General features: G+C 39.4%; 1 protein-coding gene across 1 annotated transcript; it reads left to right on the top strand.

Annotated features, from left to right (window-relative positions):
- Positions 1-1,429: 1,429 nt before the first annotated feature.
- LOC116505924 (uncharacterized protein K02A2.6-like) lies at positions 1,430-2,137 on the top strand (the record flags this gene model as incomplete). The annotated part of the gene is made up of 1 exon (XM_032213421.1): positions 1,430-2,137. A coding segment is annotated over one exon (708 nt), but the record flags the coding sequence as incomplete, so codon positions are not given.
- Positions 2,138-18,399: the final 16,262 nt, after the last annotated feature.

The following is an 18,399-nucleotide window of genomic DNA, read 5'->3' as shown; positions in this document are numbered from 1 at the left end:
CAAGCTCGTGGCACAGGGCATACTGGAGCCAATCGACCATTCACCGTGGGAGACCCCAATTGTCATTCCAGTGAAGCCCGACGGCTCCATTAGGGTCTGTGCCGACTACAAATCCACCATCAACCTCGCCTTGCAAGCAAACCCATATCCAGTCCCTGTTGTACAACATCTGCTCCATTCCCTGGGGCAGGGTTGTATTTTTGCCAAACTGGATATGGCGCAAGCCTACCAGCAGCTTCCTGTGGATGACGATGCGGCGGCTGCCCAAACCATCGTCACCCACCGGGGGGCTTTCCGTTGTCGCCGCCTACAATTTGGCGTATCCGTTGCCCCGGGGATTTTCCAGAGTCTCATGGAGCGGTTGCTCCATGGGCTTCCAGGAGTGGTACCATATTTTGATGACGTCCTGATCGCTGCAAACAGCCGATCAGACCTCATCAAAGTTCTAAGGAAAGTCCTCGACCGTTTCAGGGGCGCGGGACTTAAATTGAAACGCAGCAAGTGTTTCTTTGCTGTTCCCCAAGTGGAATTTCTGGGCTTCACAATTGACGCCCAGGGAATTCACCCTACCCCTTCAAAATTGGCAGCTATCAGGGACGCACCTGCTCCAACTTCCAAGGCGCAGTTACAATCGTTCCTGGGGCTTTTAAATTTTTATGCACCTTTCATTCCACACAAGGCATCACTGGCCGAGCCCCTGCATCGGTTGCTGGACCGATCAGCGCCTTGGCAATGGGGCAGCCGCGAAGCACAAGCGTTCGCAGCTGTCAAATCCCTGCTGACGTCAGATGCAGTCTTAGTCCAATACAGTGACAAGATGCCTCTGACTCTAGCATGTGATGCCTCGCCCGTGGGTTTGGGAGCCGTTCTGAGCCATGTCCTGCCCAATGGTTCAGAAGCTCCCATAGCTTTTTACTCCCGGACACTGACATCAGCAGAAAGGAATTACAGCCAAATTGACAAGGAGGCTCTAGCTGCAGTGTCAGGAATTAAAAAATTCCACGATTACTTATACGGGCGGCATTTCACCTTGTTTACAGACCATAAGCCACTCCTTGGGCTTTTGGCAGGTGATAAGCCGACCCCTCCTATTCTATCCCCAAGAATGACACGATGGACGGAATTCTTAGCGGCGTACTCCTACGCCTTACGATACCGTCCAGGCAAGCAGATAGGGCATGCAGATGCCCTGAGTCGCTGCCCACTTCCATTGAAGGAAGTTAAACCAGTTCCTTGCCTTTCAGTTTTGGCAATTGCAGAGCTAGAATTGCCTTTGTCTGCTACAGACATAGCAGCCCACTCTCGGTCTGACCCTACTTTGGCAAAACTTCTTACTTGGGTCCTGAGAGGTTGGCCTTCTGGTACATTACCACCTCAATTCAAACATTTTAAAAACAGACAAGCAGAGCTTTCAATTCATTCCGGCTGCCTGTTGTGGGGCGACCGTGTGGTTATCCCAATGGTCCTGCAACAACAGATTTTGCAACGCCTTCATGAAAGTCATCCTGGGGTCAGTAGAATGAAAGCTCTTGCTCGCAGTTTTGTTTGGTGGCCAGGGTTAGATGCCGACATTGAAGCCTGGGTTGCCAAATGTGAGACATGCCAACAGTCTCGGCCTTCTCCTCCTTCCTCTCCCTCCCGGGAATGGGAGATGCCTCGAGGGCCTTGGTCTAGGTTACATATTGATTTCGCTGGTCCATTCCATGGGCAGGTTTTCCTTATAGTTGTGGATGCGTACTCTCGATGGGTGGAAGTATTGCTAATGCACTCCACCACATCTGACAGCACGGTGCGAGCTTTGCGACGGTTGTTCGCAACCCATGGGTTGCCAGACACAGTGGTGTCTGACAACGGCCCGCAATTTACAGCCACAACTTTTCAAACTTTCCTGGCTGAACTAGGGATACGACATGCGCTGGTTGCCCCTTACCACCCGGCAAGCAATGGCCGAGCGGAAAGGGCGGTTAGATCGGCCAAGGAGGCTTTGGGCCGGCTAAACCGTGGTGACTGGCAGGCTAGGGTGGATGCTTACTTATTGGCACAGCATTCCACACCTTGCCCTCTGACACAGAAGAGCCCCGCGGAGATGTTGATGGGCAGGCGCCTGCGGACCACCCTGGATAGATTGCATCCCGTCTATTCAGGAATTCAGTCTGGCAACCTGGGGCCTCCAACCCCATCCCGTTCTTTCCAACTGGGGGATCTAGTTTGGGCTAGAAATTATGGAGGGGACTTGAGATGGGTTCCAGCAGTTATATCACAAATAACAGGACCCGTTTCCTATAGGGTTGACTTATCCGATGGATCCTCATGGCGAAGACACCTGGATCAATTGAGGAAACGGAAGACAGCAGCCGTAGCTTCTCAATCGGATGTTCAAGGGTTTCAACTGCAAGTTCAACAAAATCTAGCCGGTGTAAATGCTCCTCCCATTCCAAGGGTTCCAGATCCTTATATATATAGCCCAAACCCCTCAGAGGCAGACTACCAGCCTCATGCCCCTCCAGCATCATCTGCCACCATGTCTCATCCACACACTTCACCTTTTAGTTATGCAATTCCTCCACAATTACCACAAGGACATCGTTGCCAGGATCCGCCTGCAATAGAATTAAGGCGGTCTGAGCGAATCCGTCGTTCCCCTGCTTATTTAAAAGACTACGCGTGCTTGCGCACAGCTGGGGGGGAAGAAGTGTTGTGTATTGAAGAAAGTCCTCGCTGTTACGAATGACAGCTCGGAAGCAGCCAGGTGCGTCTTAGCCAATCAGACGTGCCTGTCAGTTGCCGAGCTGTCATCAGCGCGAGCTGTAGCATGAGCCAGGTGATTGCAGTATAAAAGGCAAGCCGTTTAAACAGTTAACTGTCTTGTTAAAGCAACAACCTTGTTGATTGCTCTATTGTTTCAGCTGTTCCTGCAGCCGCCCAGCCGGCTTCATTTAATACATTGTTGCGAGTTTTGTTACACTACTTCAGCTACTGAATAAAAGGTTACAGTGTTTTAAAGGACCTGCCTGGTTTTTTCAGTTATAATAGGTTGCAAAACCAGTGGCATGAAATAATGCCATAATTACCAGTAAGGCTTTTAACGCAGCTTGTAACCTGACTTACATTTATATTTGGATATAAATATCACTATACTGAATGGAAGAGGAAATACTAACAATTTATTTCATTTCCATTTTGTAAGAATTAGATGTGAAGAAATACATTGTTATCCCAGAGCTAGCAGTAGCTTGCAAGGGACACTGAATAAATTTTGTGTTTTGGACTCCATCATTGGTCAGGAGGAAAGACAGCACCAATTGGCTTCTTATTGTCTGAGGTGGCATGAATGAAAGTAGATGTTGCACCACATGGAAATGGCCATACATTAGTCATGTCATCTAAGAATGACAGAATTATAGCACCATGAGGGAACGGAAGGTCATGTAAATTCAGCTATCTTCTTTCACCTTCTCTGTGTCACGCTCAGGGCCTGAGTTACAATTGTCTCCTAGTAATTGCATTTACATTGCTCCCATAAGACATGTCATAACAGGAACTTATGCAGGCCTTTTGAAAAACCAGCCATTAGTTGTAAAGTTACTTGCATGGCTTGACTGGACAGGAAATTGGGGCATATGCTCAATCACTCAACCAATAGCAGTTTAATTTATTTTCTAGAATGATTGTGAGGAAAAAATATTTTTCCCATATGCCATCTTAAGTCCTTTAACAGAATGGCAAGATATAAATACAGCTAAATCAGTCAGGTTCTGACAGCTGGTTTAAGATGTGGGTGCATATATGAGTCATTTTACATTTGGATAACCCATTCGTTCACATTATCAAATACATTTTTGGTTTTGTTATTTGTAACATCCATATTTTGCTGTACCTCATTATGCAATTTTCATTATTCTGGTAGAACTTGACTTTCCATCTCACCCTCCCTCCCCCCTAATTATTGTAGACATTTTTTGATACTTGCTACTGCTAGTCTAGAGTGTTTGGTGAAAACTGAAGGTGATCTTTACTAGCAAACTCTCCCTCTCCCCATCAGTAAATCCTATTTTGAATGAGTAGTAAATGGCATAAGGGATTGTATGCTAATTTATTATTGCATAGTATTCAGGAATAAAGAGATTGGAACCAAATGGGATCTGTCGCCAATAACACTACTTTTGTTCCAAACTGAACCCACATTCCTATTAAGATGCCTAATCGGGCTAATACTAAAAATCTACAGAGTGTTGGTGACAGAAAGTCCCACTTTAATGATCAGATTATCATGTTTTAGTTGCAGTGCAGTTTTGCACACTATTAAAATTGGCTCCAAGTAGAAGTTTCCATTAAGTGATTCAGTTGCAAGCTGCCAGGTCTCTTTGATTTTTATAGGCTCTGCTTCCTGATTCTGTTAACCATTTATATAACAATCTTAATTGAATAGCTGGGCATATTTGATGGTGTTCGTTCATCTGAGAAAGAGTTACTTGAGTTTTTAAAATCTGAGCTCAAGCTAGGGGTGGCCACATGTGGAATTTTGTTAGTCCCAGTAAAGGGAAGGATTTTAGGTATCAGTGCACACGTTACATAAATGGCATTGGACAATCACACTTTCATCACAGTGCTTGGATTTTTTTAAAAAATTACCTGCTTTGGAGTGTGTTTCCTGGTGGAAAGATGGATGAGACTAGATCATCTCAAGTTTTTCCATCTCCTAACAGATAGATGAATTCATAGCTTGTTAGCACTTACCATTTAATTTAATTTACTTTATTGTCATTGCACCTCGTACAATGAAATTAAATGTCATCTTCAGTGTATATTATAATTATAAAAATAAAACACAAACACACATCCTTCACATTCTATACAGTTGAATTGAAAACCCGATATTGCATTAATATTGCACTATACAATAGAATTCAATAGTTACTGCCCTGGGATAGAAGCTGTTTTTCACCCTATTTGTCTTTGTTTTTATTATTCTGTACTGTCTGCCAGATGTAATAGTTCAAAAAAAGGGTGCTCAGAATGAGATGGATCTTTAAGAATGTTTTGAACTTTCTGAAGGCAGCAGGAGCTATAAAGCTCTTCCAAAGATCAATGATCCTCTGGGAATGACATTAACCTCTGTAGTGCTGCCCTACCTGCCACTATGCAATTGGCAAACCATACAAAGGTACAGTAAGTTAAAATACTCTCTATGGTGCAGCGGTAGAAAGTCACCAGCAGTTTTTCATTCAGCTGTTGTTTCCTGCGAGTCTCGGGTAGTATATTCCCTGCTGGGCCCTTTTGACCTGTGCTGCAGTTTTTATTTTGGAAGTCTGGTTGCTCTAGTTCAAGATTCTGGATTACATCTGCCTCATGCAAGCTCATTAATTCCTAAAATGACTAAGCCCTGTGGATTTTTTAAAAATTCTTTTAAATGTTACCAGTGGGTTGCTAGATGAGTATTTATATATTACATGCACACAAATTTAGAGAAAAGGAAGAGTTCTGTGATGCAGTGAGTCTAATCTGTGCAATGTGCTGCTAGGCAACATAACTAACCAACTTGTTTGGCAGATTTCTGTAATAGATCAGCAAGAGTAATTTGGTAACCTAGATGCAGCTTGTAACCCTGAATATAACAGCAATAACTTTTAATACAATGATGTGGTATCTAGATCTACAGATTAATTTAAAAGCTCTCAGACCATTTCTATGAATTAGTCTGCAAAGTGCACTTATAGTCACAGGAATTCATAAGAATTCACAGGAAGTCTCTCTAAATATAATCAACCAGCCAAAGACATCATGACTTATGTTGACAGAGGAAAAGATGATCTGAATTTCTGAGTGGACCATATTGATCTGAGTGGATTTCCCTGCTTCTATTTCCTTCCTAGACCAGTAAAAAAGAGATTAAGACAAACTTTACAAAAGTTTCAAAGCTCTCTCTCTTTCTCTCACATTTTGCATTTTCAACTTCAGATAATAAATCTGGGCAAATGAACAAATTATAGTTCTGTTATATAAATTTGGGTTCTCTTATTAAAAACAAACACACCAAAATATATTCTATTTAAAGTCTTTGCTATAAATATATCTACTGTTTATAAATATGCTGTAGAAAGAACTGCTGCACTGAGGTAAGTTAAAAGAAATATTTCCATTGTCAATATAAATAAATGAAGAAAGGGCCTGATAGTTCTACTGCCAACTTAGAAAGCTGACACTGTTTGAAATTACATAGCTTGGCAACAGAAATTGTGTCACTGAAGAGAAATAGACTATTTTGCTTATAGCATCACTGGAATAGATTCAAAATGAACCCAACAAAATTAAATGAAATTTTCATCCACCGCTGTTCATTGAAGAGTTTCAAATAATGAATATTTTTATTGATTAACAAGTAAATAGATATTTCCATGTGATTAGGAAAAAGGGACATAACTCTAAATGAAACCATATACAGAGTTCCCTAGTTTGGTCTCCACTGCTATTTTTAGATTTTTGTCCTCTCTTATCATCAGGAAACATTAAATGTGTTCCATTTAGATTTTCTATCAAGATTGGCATTGCTCACTCTGACTGGAGTTCCACTAAAAGTGGCTTGAATCCTAGTCCATACTTTTTGTTGGTTTATGAGTTGTTGTAAAAAAGAACATTGCTTTTTATTATTTCTTTCATGGAGAACAAGAGTCAGGAAGGGAGGGAAGGAGGGAGAATGGGAGGGAGAGAGGGAGGGAGGGAGTCATATTACCTATAGAGATAGACAATGAAATTACTTTTTAATTTTTTTTGTTTCTTTTATTTCGAAATAATGTTCCCCCTATTCATGCTCACAGGAGTATTTGCCTCCTTCTTAAGGATGATTAATTGACTCCAGCACTGTATGTTCAATTGATAACTCTATCGTCAATCAATGAAAATCAGGGCCTCACTATATATAGATTTGATATTCATGCTTTTAGTAGCATATCAATACTAACTGAATTGTTCAGTTTCTTGCCATATTTAATTTGATTACAGTCTAGATGTCAGAAGGATATGATGAGTGTGGCCCAATTATGTGATTAGTATATGTTCCGAACCATATCAACCTTCATAATATCTCTCTATGAATAGGATGACTGCAAAACTTGAAAATGTCCCTTCTATTTCTTTTCATGATATGCTTGAGAAGCAGCTTTTGCTGAAAGGTAGTGATAGGTTCAAATTTATTTTATTTTATTTATTAAATTTCTAAATTGCTCATCTCATCTAAGTGACTCTGAGTGGTTTACGAACAACAAGAACTAATAAATCTGGCTATAAAGATTCAAATCATTGCCAGTTGCCAGCAAAAAAGATACAGAAAATATAACTCTTTGCTGTCATAATCAATAATCTTTGACCTTTCCAAGGCTAGCTTGTTAACATCAGGGCTGAACAGCATTTAAAACGAGACTACCAGTATTTTATCACTCAATAACATATTTCCTCTGCTATACATAAGAACCTGATTAATGGGGAAATGTTAGAGTTACAGGGCTTTTTTATGGCAAATATGATATAATGTTTGATGCTGAAAATCAAGTTTGAGGTTCTTGCTCCCACGTTATGCTAAAAATATAGCAATATACTAAATTATAATGAAAGTATAAAACAATTAAAAATTATGACAGCTGTTCCAAAGTCTGATGACATCATAAAAAACCTGCAGGAATTAATGGAATCAGAATGACCAGTAAAAATATTTTTTATAAGCTGTGATAAAGTTGCTAGACTTTAACATTAAGAAAACTATGCTTGTTGCATTTTCTTAAACATAAATAATGAGATAAAGCAGAATTTCCCTTCCCATATAAGAGTGATGCAATCTAGGTCTCTATGATGGACACAAAGAAAGGGATTGCAGTTTTTGTGTATAGCTAAGACAGGCAAAGTGTTTTCTCCTTTCTAGCTATTATTTTTCCAGCCTACCTCTTACAACAGGGATAGCCACAGATGGATGCATGGATTCCCCCCCTCTCCCTCTCCCTCTCCCCCCTCCCTCCATCTTCTGTGCGGCAGTGCTGGAAACTGGAAGAGCTGGTCTTCCGTTTTCCTGCGTGAGCATGTGCGCTGGCCAGTTGATCATCGCACATGCATGCATGCCAGAAACCTGGAAGACTAGCTGGCCGGCATGCATGTGCACGCCCAGAAACTGGAAGTTCATTTTCAGGCACGCACATTCACCCTGGACAGTTCCTCTTCCGGGTTGCGGCCGAGATGAACACGCACATGCTCCCTTTTTGGCATTTGGTGCTGAAAAGGTTTGCCATCACTGAGTTAGAACTTAGGGGATTTTAAATAAATAAATAAATAAATAAATAAATAAATAAATAAATAAATAAATAAATAAATAAATAAATAAATAAATAAATAAATAAATAAATAAATAAATATTAACCTTGATATTTTCTTTTATTTCTAGTAAGAGCCTTTACATTCTGATAAAGCCGCCCTCTATATATCCAACTCATAGGAAAAAAGTCTTGTTTCAAGAATACACTGTTAGAAAGAGCAGAACCTCTGGCATTAGGACAAGGTTACAACACAACAGTGCCACTAGCCTACCCGCCTTTACAAATATCCATCAGAGTCACACGTTTTGGGTCCATATATTTCAGAGGACTTCCATCTGTATGGTGAATAGTTACAACTCTGAAACCTTTTTGAGTACAATATATGTATCTTGTTTCACTTCAGTGCACTGCCTCATTACTATGGTAATCTTCTTTCTCTGTGTGTTTATATGAGGCTTGTTCCCTTAGTTAGGAAACAAGAATTGCTTTCATTGTTGGGCTTCCTCCAGTATCTCCATCATTAATTATAAACACATTTTCCACGTCAAATCTTTTCACACCCTTTGATCTCCAGCTAGCTATTTAAAGACCTGGATAACAGCACATCACCAATGTTTGGCAAGAGCCATAGAGCCCGAAGGGGAAAAAATCCTGCATGGAAACATGAATCATTTTTATTGCAATTATTTTTCTTCCCTCAGCCTACCTCTTTCAAGTGTTTCTTCGCTATTTTTCTCATGTACAGCATTCATTCACCAATTGTTGAGGTAATAATGACCCTATTACTATAGGACTGAATTTTATTGATTGATACTTCCACATTGCCACCCTACAGAACATTGTTGTGCCAGACAAAAGACATCCATTGCCGAAACGTCTGGTTGGCCCGTTGGGCCTGTTTTTCGCCCTCTCTAGGCTCCAGAGGCTTTGCTGAAGCCTGGGGAGGGTGAAAACGGCCTCCCCCGGCCCTCCGAAAGGCCAAAATCAGCTGGCCATCGTGCACATGTACACCAGAACTGAGGGCTACCAAGGCTGCAGTGCTGGCAAATATGGCATGGGTGTCAAACTCGATCACATCACATGATGTCATGTGACATATTATGCCTTTGTTTGCCTTTGTGGAGTCAGGGTGGGTGTGGCCTGTGTGTGGTGCAGCCGGCCAACAGGCTACCAGTTTGACACCCCTGATATTCTATAGTAATTTTTAAAAGGTTGAAAAGTATTGTTTTTCACTCAAATTAAAGGGTCAGTTTTATGAATTACATTTCTACTTTGCCAATCTCTACTTAACAGACTGATAATACTGTATTCAAATTAATTAAAACTACAAATAGGTGAACATGAAAAGTACTTACATGGAATGCATGCGAAGTACTGGTATTCCCTCTGTTCTCTGAAAATATGAATGAAGGAATAAATGAAGGAATGAATGATGTGTAGAAATAATCTTAGATTTCAGTTCCAGTATACCATTCTTCCCTTCCTTAACCTCTTAAGTCTGCAACTGTCAAATTATCTGTGGTCAAAGTCATATCTTGTTAGTTGTTGAATGAAATCCTGTACACTAATACACATCTTGAACAAAGTCTGATATTTTGCAATGGATTTGAGAATTCATTATGTTGGGATCTATTATTGGGTAATGCATTCTGTCTCTTTCTGACACCAAATAAGATAGGGTTTTTTATTAGGACTTTGTTGAAATGAATGATGGTTTAGTCCTTGATGGAAGGATTTTGCATCTCATTTACCTGCCATTTCAATTGCATATTCTTTAAATGAGTATAGCAGAATCATCAAATGATGCTATGTAACAAATGGAAAAAGAGCAAAGTATAATCATCTTGTATGCGACGTATTGTGATATAAAGAGCAAAAGTGGTTAGGAATGATATATGCATCTTAGATTCTCATATTCTCTCCCAATGGATATAGGGAGAGAATGGACAATGTATTTTTTGAACTTACTAAAATTACTTACTAGATCAATATCAACACATTCCTCATATATCATCCAATATCAGCCTATTACTGTCAACCTTGGATTTTGCAAGAATGTACAAAAAGAAGTTTTGAACCACTATCTTCATGTTCTGGTTGTGATGATCAGATCAAACATGAGTTGAGTAATAGGAAGCAAGATAATGTTTTAACAGCTGCAAAGAATTTGAGCTATCCATGACAGATATATATGAATATGTACCTTATCTGTGTATTTGAACTTTACTTGCTTAGATAAATTGTGATATTGTCCAGGAAACAAAGTTAAAAATACATAAACCTTTCCCAATCTATGAACATTTTATTTCAATTTATTTTAATGGTTGTAGTCATTTGTTTCATCAGTATCTTACTGACATCATACATGCCTTGAACAGAACATTTTTATGCCTGCCATTACACCATGGTTATTGAGAAACAATAGTTTAAAATATAAATCTTTTACTTCTGGACAGAGGTGGGTTGCTCCTGGTTCAGCCAGGACTGGGTGAACCAGTTGTAGCGGTGGCAGGAGGCTCTGCCCACCCATCCCAACGCTTCTGTGCAAGTGCAGAAGTGACACACGTGCAAGCGCACAAGAACGCAAGAGCAAGCCAGTAGTAAATATTTTGGAAACCCACCACTGCTTCTGGCACTTTAGATACTTGAAAACACCTGTGATCTTGTTGACATTTTGCTACTACAGACAACATATCAATTGCTAAGCAATTTACTTTATTTTCATATGATATACTTGAGATGTTTATACGCAGGATGGCGAACCTATGGCTCGCATGCCACAGGTAGCACGCAGAGCCATTTGTCAGGGCATGTGAGGCGTTGCCCTATCAGCTGGCCAGGGTGCATGCGCATGCTGGCCAGCTGAGTCCAGCCTTTTTTAAAGCCATTTTTCGCCCTCCCCTGGCTCCAGATGCTTTATAGGAGCCTGGGGAGGCCGAAAACAGCCTCCTCCACTACCCGGAGGCCCTCTGAAAGCTTCAGGAGCTTCCCTGAAGCCTCCAGAGCACAAAAATCTGGCCCTATGGGCAAACTGGAAGTTTGGGAATGGACTTCTGGTTTGCTTGTAGGGTCGGTTTTAGTCCTCCGGAGCCTTCAGGGAAGCCTCCTGAAGGTCCTTGAAGGCTCCAGAGGACTAAAAACGGCCTTACGAGCAAACCGGAAGTCACTTTCGGTTTGCTTGTAGGGTCGGTTTTAGTCCTCCGGAGCCTTCAGGGAAGCCTCTTGAAGGTCCCTGAAGGCTCCGGAGGGCCTTGGGGGGGGGGAGGCTTTTTCCACCCTCCCCAGGCTCCTATAAAACCTCTGGAGCCTAGGGAGCTCCAGGTGAAAAACCATGCCAAAAATGGGGGAGCACCTGTCATGTGCTCATGCGCACTGGGGTGTGTGTCGCGCATTGCATTATGGGTGTGGCATGCCTGTGCACGACCCCCCCTGTGCTCCCCCCACTTATGGCACATGAGCCAAAAGTTTGCCATTGCTGTTCTATACTATTTATCACTGTAATGTTATTTAAGTTAATGAGAATGTAGATATTTCAGTACCAAAAGGAACCTTATTGTCAGAAGCCTGGAGCTGCCATTCAGGGGAGAAGACTGGGCCAGCTGCGAAGACTCACCATCACAAACTGAAGAAATTCATGGTAACAATCCAAAACCTTATTGATTTAATCAAATGCAACTGAGAGATCCAAAAGCACTTGGGGAGGTGCATTTCATTCAAGACTCAACAAATGTCACCCACCACTACAATCAATACTATTTTGATCTGAATCCTTAGTGAGAGGCATGTGATAATTCACTTCCTATAGTGCATTTTGCAGTTATTTCTCACCATCCTTTTCAAAACCTTAGAGGAAAGGAAGGTTGAAGATTGGGTAATTCTTGTCCAATATGGTTCAAGGAAGGGCCAATATGGGTCCAATATGGATCAAGGAAGGGCCTTTTGAGGAGGAAGCAAAACTGTAGACATTATCCTTTCCTTCAGCAAGCATTTATGATCTCCCACATCCATTTCATCATGATCTGCTTTCCAATGCCATGTAGAAATCAGGAAGAACATGTATCTATCCCATAGGTGAAACTGGAGAATACCTTATCTACTTCTTTGGAATCAATGGGCCATAAAGAATCCCAGTTAATATGTTGACACATCCCCCTAGTTACCATGATGGATGCTATCAATGTAGTGTCAAGACTTTGGCCAATGTTAGCAACTTCATCAGTAAAATGGTTACAATAGCCAGGTAGAAGAACCACATGCTCATACTTACTATAAGGGAGTTGTCTGTTGTAAACAAGGCTACTGCTTAACAGTACATCAATACAGTAATGGAGGAGAAGCAGTGATGCTTAGCTGTAGCATACTTGTCCAATATGGTTAGGTGTAGGCTCAGAATAGAGCGTGTACTCATTCTCAGTCAGATTACTGTTGTCTTCCTCTACCAGTAACTTCAGGCTTTTCAGTAAATTAGTTGGAATGTGTGACTGCTGAAGAGAGAGGCTGCCTACGAACAATCCCATTGAGACCTGGTCCATCTGTCATTGTCAGAGGCCAATCCAAGCAATTGATAGAACTGCCGGCCAAATTGAGAGATATCCCAAGGATCTTCTGGAATCCTATGCTAATAGGTCTATTCTTCTCATGAAGGTCTACAATGACAATCAATGTAATCTACACCAATAAATTATCTGACCATGTCAGAGGGATTTCTGTAATAATGCCCTCCAATTCAAAAACATTTTTCTGCTATTCTGAAGTAAGAATGAGGTCTAGCACATTCACATCCACTCTTAACTGCTATTAGCTCTTATTTCCAGTTGTCTGGCATAGAAAATGAGAAAATAACATCTGTGTTCAGAATATACATGGTGGGACTTTTATATGTATGTTTTCTCTATTTCTTCACCAAAACTGTAATTTTGTAGTATAACATACTACAAGTTATATGAAATATACTACATCTCTCCAAATGTCTTTGAAAAGTCTTTGAAACGTTTCCCACTGTTTTCACCTGGGCAATTTGGCAAAATCATATCTCATGAATGAACTGTTGTCGACTTGGACCAGGGAGAACCAGTTTCAAGACATTGTTTCAAGAGGAAGGGTCACTGGGTCCTTGGAGACATTCATTCTATCTTAGAACAACTTTCCAGAGTGGTTGTGATAAAAATAAAATTAGTGGAGACCTTCATTTGTATTACACTGAATTTTCTGGTAAAAGAATTGATAGTGTACTGATAATATTCATGTGATTAAACATACAAAGCACACACATTTACATCAACTAAATTACTCTTTAATTTGGGTTATTTAGCCAATTCCTCTAGCACTTTGTCAGAAGACTATTTAAACCTACATTTTTTTCTATTTCTTTGACCACAAAGAGGTAAATTCATAGCAAATTCAATGGAAATCAAGCATTGAAGTGAATTTATGGACACTTCTACCCCCAAAGTTTGTTATGAATCAATATTTTGATTTGGTTATTAAAGTTTAAAATATAGGAGGAGAGATGTTTTTAGTTACTTGGCTGGGGGCTACTGGAAAATTAAAAAAATTAGGCCAGTTTTTGCTAAAAACAACAACATCAAAACAAGAATAATCTAGGATAGAGGTGTCAAACTCATAAAGATGTTTCACAACTTTTTTCTCCTTCACTAAACTGGGAGTGGGCATGGCCAACGTGTGACGCATTTGGTCTCCAGGCCGCAAGTTTGACACCCCTGCTCTAGGACAAATGCTTTGAGGCACAGTTTTAAACTTTTAAACTTTTCACTCACTAAATAGCCAAAATAAAACCCTTCTTCTTAGTAATTGCACCTCCTTCCATATACCAGCAGCCCTGGAAACTGGTGAAAGACAGATGTCTTTGTGTATCATAAATAGCTCTCTTGTGAAGTTCTGAAAAAGAACTCAAGAAGCCAGAACTTAGACTCGTTGTGGCACATTTGTTTGTTCCCTCTTCTGTTATTATTTTAGAAGAATTTCTTCAGACTTCTGATAACACAGTGAATAGGAAAGTAAAAATATGATCTACTATCTATGTTCATATTGTATCATACATGAGCTACATTTGCACAACACAGTGAATAACTAGCTAACCATAGTTTAGCCTAGCTGACTGATCAGTACTTTATTTCTTGTGGGCAGTTGGAGAGGGGTACAAATAATCCAATTCTATTTTAATTGTAACTTACACTTTTGAACTGTAAACACTTGGAGAGTTCTGTTTGAAAGGTGGTACCCATGTAAGACTGAAATATAAGCATGTACTGCAATACGTCTTTCAGTTATGCACAGAGGTGTTTTAAGATATCCCCAACTTCCATAAGTTTATTATAGGCAAACCCAGACTCAGATGCAAAACAGTTCTGGGTTTTCTGACGGACTCTGATTTAGACTCCAGATTGCTAGAGCATTTATCTAAGTAAAAAAAACCAACCAAACAAACCCCATATGTTCACACCAAAGTCTATCTGAATCCACATCCCAGGTTGATTTTCCTATGATTTTCCTTTTGAATAGGTATTGTAGTGGAATATGTGGATTACTTTGAGGAAAAGCGGGAAGAGATGCTGCCCAGGAAACTATCAGACCAGGCAGGTGCCCCCTGTACACAATATTCAATCCACTTTACATCAGCGCTAAAATAGGATCAGTGACTGGAACTGTAATCTGCCACAAATCAGAATAATTAAATACATTCAAGGAATCAAGGGAGTGACACATAGATAAACTAATTTAACTCTTGAGTGGGTGAAAGTTTTAATTTTAATCCAGACCATTCAATAGCCCTGGGATAGAAACAGTTCACAGTCCAGTTACCACACAAGTAATTACTTCCTAAATGCCAATCTTTTTGTAACTTAAGTCATGCCAATAAAATCTATCCTATCTTCTTTAAAAAAAATATTTTGGGTAATCTGGGCAGTTGTCTCGTGTAAACTTAATGAAGTACACTTAGTGGTGTATCCAGAAATGCTTGCAAAAATTCACAGAAAATGTATCTTTGTAAATTAATGTACACTTTTCTCTTATTTCTCCTTTATATAATACATTTACTTCTTTTTCTTTCATGGAACAGAAGATGCGTCTAGGAGATAATCTTCATATGTTTTTAATGGTTTTAAATGCTCTTTCTAAAATGAGCAGAATGTTACTCCATTGATGTAATAATAGATTTTATTCAAGTTTTTATATCAAGCTTTTAGACATTTATTTATTAATGGAGACCCTCTACAAATGGATAGAGAAAAATAATAATGTGATGTCACTGCTAATCAAACATCTACTTTTCATTTCACATGAGATAAATTGTTGCCATTAGTGCAGTCAGTTCTTTTTAATACATAATAGGACTGTGCCACAATCTAGACCCAAAGAGGAAAAGAATCAGTGAGTATTCAGTGTGTGGGTAGACCGTATCAGTAACTTCTTCAACCAAATATCGCTTCCTGGGATTGCACTGGAGTTGAGGTAAGCACCTGTGCAATCCCTGGAAAAGAGATGGATTTTTGAAAGGAACAGGTTCTATGTAACACTCTCTGCAGTGTACTGAGATGAATGTAATGCAATTGAATTTAAGAACTATTTGCACCTAAATTGTTTTTATAACTACTAGCCACTCTCAAGCTTTCACCTTTTGTATATCGGAACTCTAGCTTCCACAATTGCCAGCCATTTTTAATATCCCTAAAGAAGATTGTGGTGGGAAAGACTGACTTTTGGACCTATCCAGAATTCCTTTATACAGAGCAAAATCTTACAACAGCTAAAGAAAAATGGTGTTGTATGACTGCCACCAAGTGTTTCTTAGAGAGCGTCAAGGTCTCTATAAATATCTGATGATACTATCTCAACGGGTAGGGGAAAAAAAGGTTATCTTATCAGATATATTATTATCCCATAAGGCAGATCACTTAAGACTGATAAGCATGCAAAGTTTTTACCCTTCCCCTCATCTATTTCTTTCTGTATATCCTGTAATATTTCTAGATGTGTCTGTCCAGAAAATTAGCCTTTGCTTTTTTCCAGTTTCTAGTTCAACATTTGTTCTCAAACGGTGCACGGGCTATTTGTTTTAGACTGGAAACATACCGGTACTGTATTTTTCCTAGTGAAAGTTATTGGGTGCTAGCCTAAGAGACATTTCTCATATGCACAGTCATTTGTTTATACCTATTAGGCAATTTCTCAAGATTTTGAGAAGATCTCCACTGGATCAGAAAAAAAGATCTACCACACTAGTATTTTATTTCCTGAATTGAAATTTCCTGAACTGAATTTCCTGAATTGAATTTCCTGAACTTAAAGATAAAAAGGATGTATGTATATATATCCAGAAAAGCTAAGGCTCAAAATGAACTAGGACTTGCAACAAATGTAAAAAATAATTTAAAAAAGTGTATTTCTATATGTAAAAAAAAAAAACAAGAAAAAAGTCAAGGAAACAATTGGTCCACTAATGGAAGAAGATGTCAGGAAAATGATGGGCAGCAGGGAGAAAGAAAAACTGCTTAATTCTTCACACAAAAGGAAGAAATAGCCCAATCTACCTAAAGCAGACCTGTAAAAGATCGCCTAGGAATACAAATTAAAATAGGCAAGGAAATGATTAGAGAACACCTGTCCATCGTAGATGAGTTTAAATCACCAGATGGATTGCATCCCAGAGTGTTGAAGGAGATGCAAATGTGATCTCTGAGCCACTGAACATTTATTTCAAAGATCTTGGAGACCAAGAAACTACCAGACTGGAAAAAAAACTGATATGGTTTTTTTCAAAAAAGGGGGGAAAATGGCTCTAGGAAACTACCAATTAGCCTGATTTCAATACCTGGGAAGATCCTGGAAAAGATAATCAAGTAACAGATCTGCAAACACACACACACACACACACAAACACACACACCTGTGTATGTGTGTGTTTGGGTTTGTGTGTGCATTGGTATGTTTATATGTGTGTCTCTGTGTTGTGTGCATTGGTATGTCTACACATCTCTCATTCTGTGTGTGTATGCACAAACAGTTCTCAGACTAGAGACCACAACTTTGTTTTTCATTACTAGAACAAAAATGCTGTGCTTGTATACTGCATTGTTTGACAAAACAAATAAAACTGAAGTAACTACAGAACTTAATGATGTTCATGTTGATAAATAATACAGAGATACAAAAGAGGATTTAGAGCAAAAACTACTGTTAACTTGCTTAAGTACTTCATATAAAAATAAATAAATGGACCGATAGTTATGTTATTCCATAACATATATTATAACAGAAAACCAATACACTAAAAGGCATAGCTTGAGATAGGCATTGTTTCTATATGTAAGTCTCACATGACTTACATATAGAAATAATATGTAAGTGAGAAGGCTCCTGAATCCCTTTGTGGTAACTTTTGTATTTTCAAGATTGTCCTTATTTTTATGTATACAATTTCTTAGTGTTAACGGGAGACATATTATTTGGTTAGATGGATACACATGGCCCCAGAGAGTGTTTCTCAATTACAAGAATATTAGTGTGAAACTTAAATTAAAATTTAGAAATGTTCCTCTGTTATAAACAAAATATTCCCTTTGGCAATTAAAAAATATTGTGATTTTAATTAAAAGGGCTTATGAGCTTATCAGAGAAATAGCAGATTTTCAGCCACGCTAATTATTTTTGTACATTTGCTATTTAGATTTGCAAATTACTCAATGGTACATTTAATTGCTTTTAAGGGATATGATTATTTAATTTCTGTACAGGGCTTGGAAAAAAATTCTCTCTCTCTCTCTCTCTTTCTCCCCCTCTCCCTCCCTCTCCTTCTCCCTCTCTCCTTCCTCCCTCTCTCTTTTGCCTTTTGCTAATAACTAAAAAGGCCAAAATAGTGCAGGGAGTTCTCTGAATGTTGAGGGGAAAAAAGAGAGCCCCATATTCAGTGGTGGGATTCAGCCAGTTCGCACCACTTCAGGAGAACCGGTTGTTAACATTCTGGGCAGTTTGGTGAACGGGTTGTTGGAAGAAATCATTAGGGCAGAGAACTGGTTGTTAAATTATTTGAATCCCACCACTGCACATATTCCTGATGAGCAAACTAACACACACACACACA

This window comes from Thamnophis elegans, chromosome 3 (genome assembly GCF_009769535.1).
Source record: "Thamnophis elegans isolate rThaEle1 chromosome 3, rThaEle1.pri, whole genome shotgun sequence".
In the NCBI taxonomy this organism is placed as follows: Eukaryota; Metazoa; Chordata; class Lepidosauria; order Squamata; family Colubridae; genus Thamnophis; species Thamnophis elegans.
Note: the sequence above shows the minus strand (reverse complement) of the source record. Positions and strands in the feature narration are given on the sequence as shown.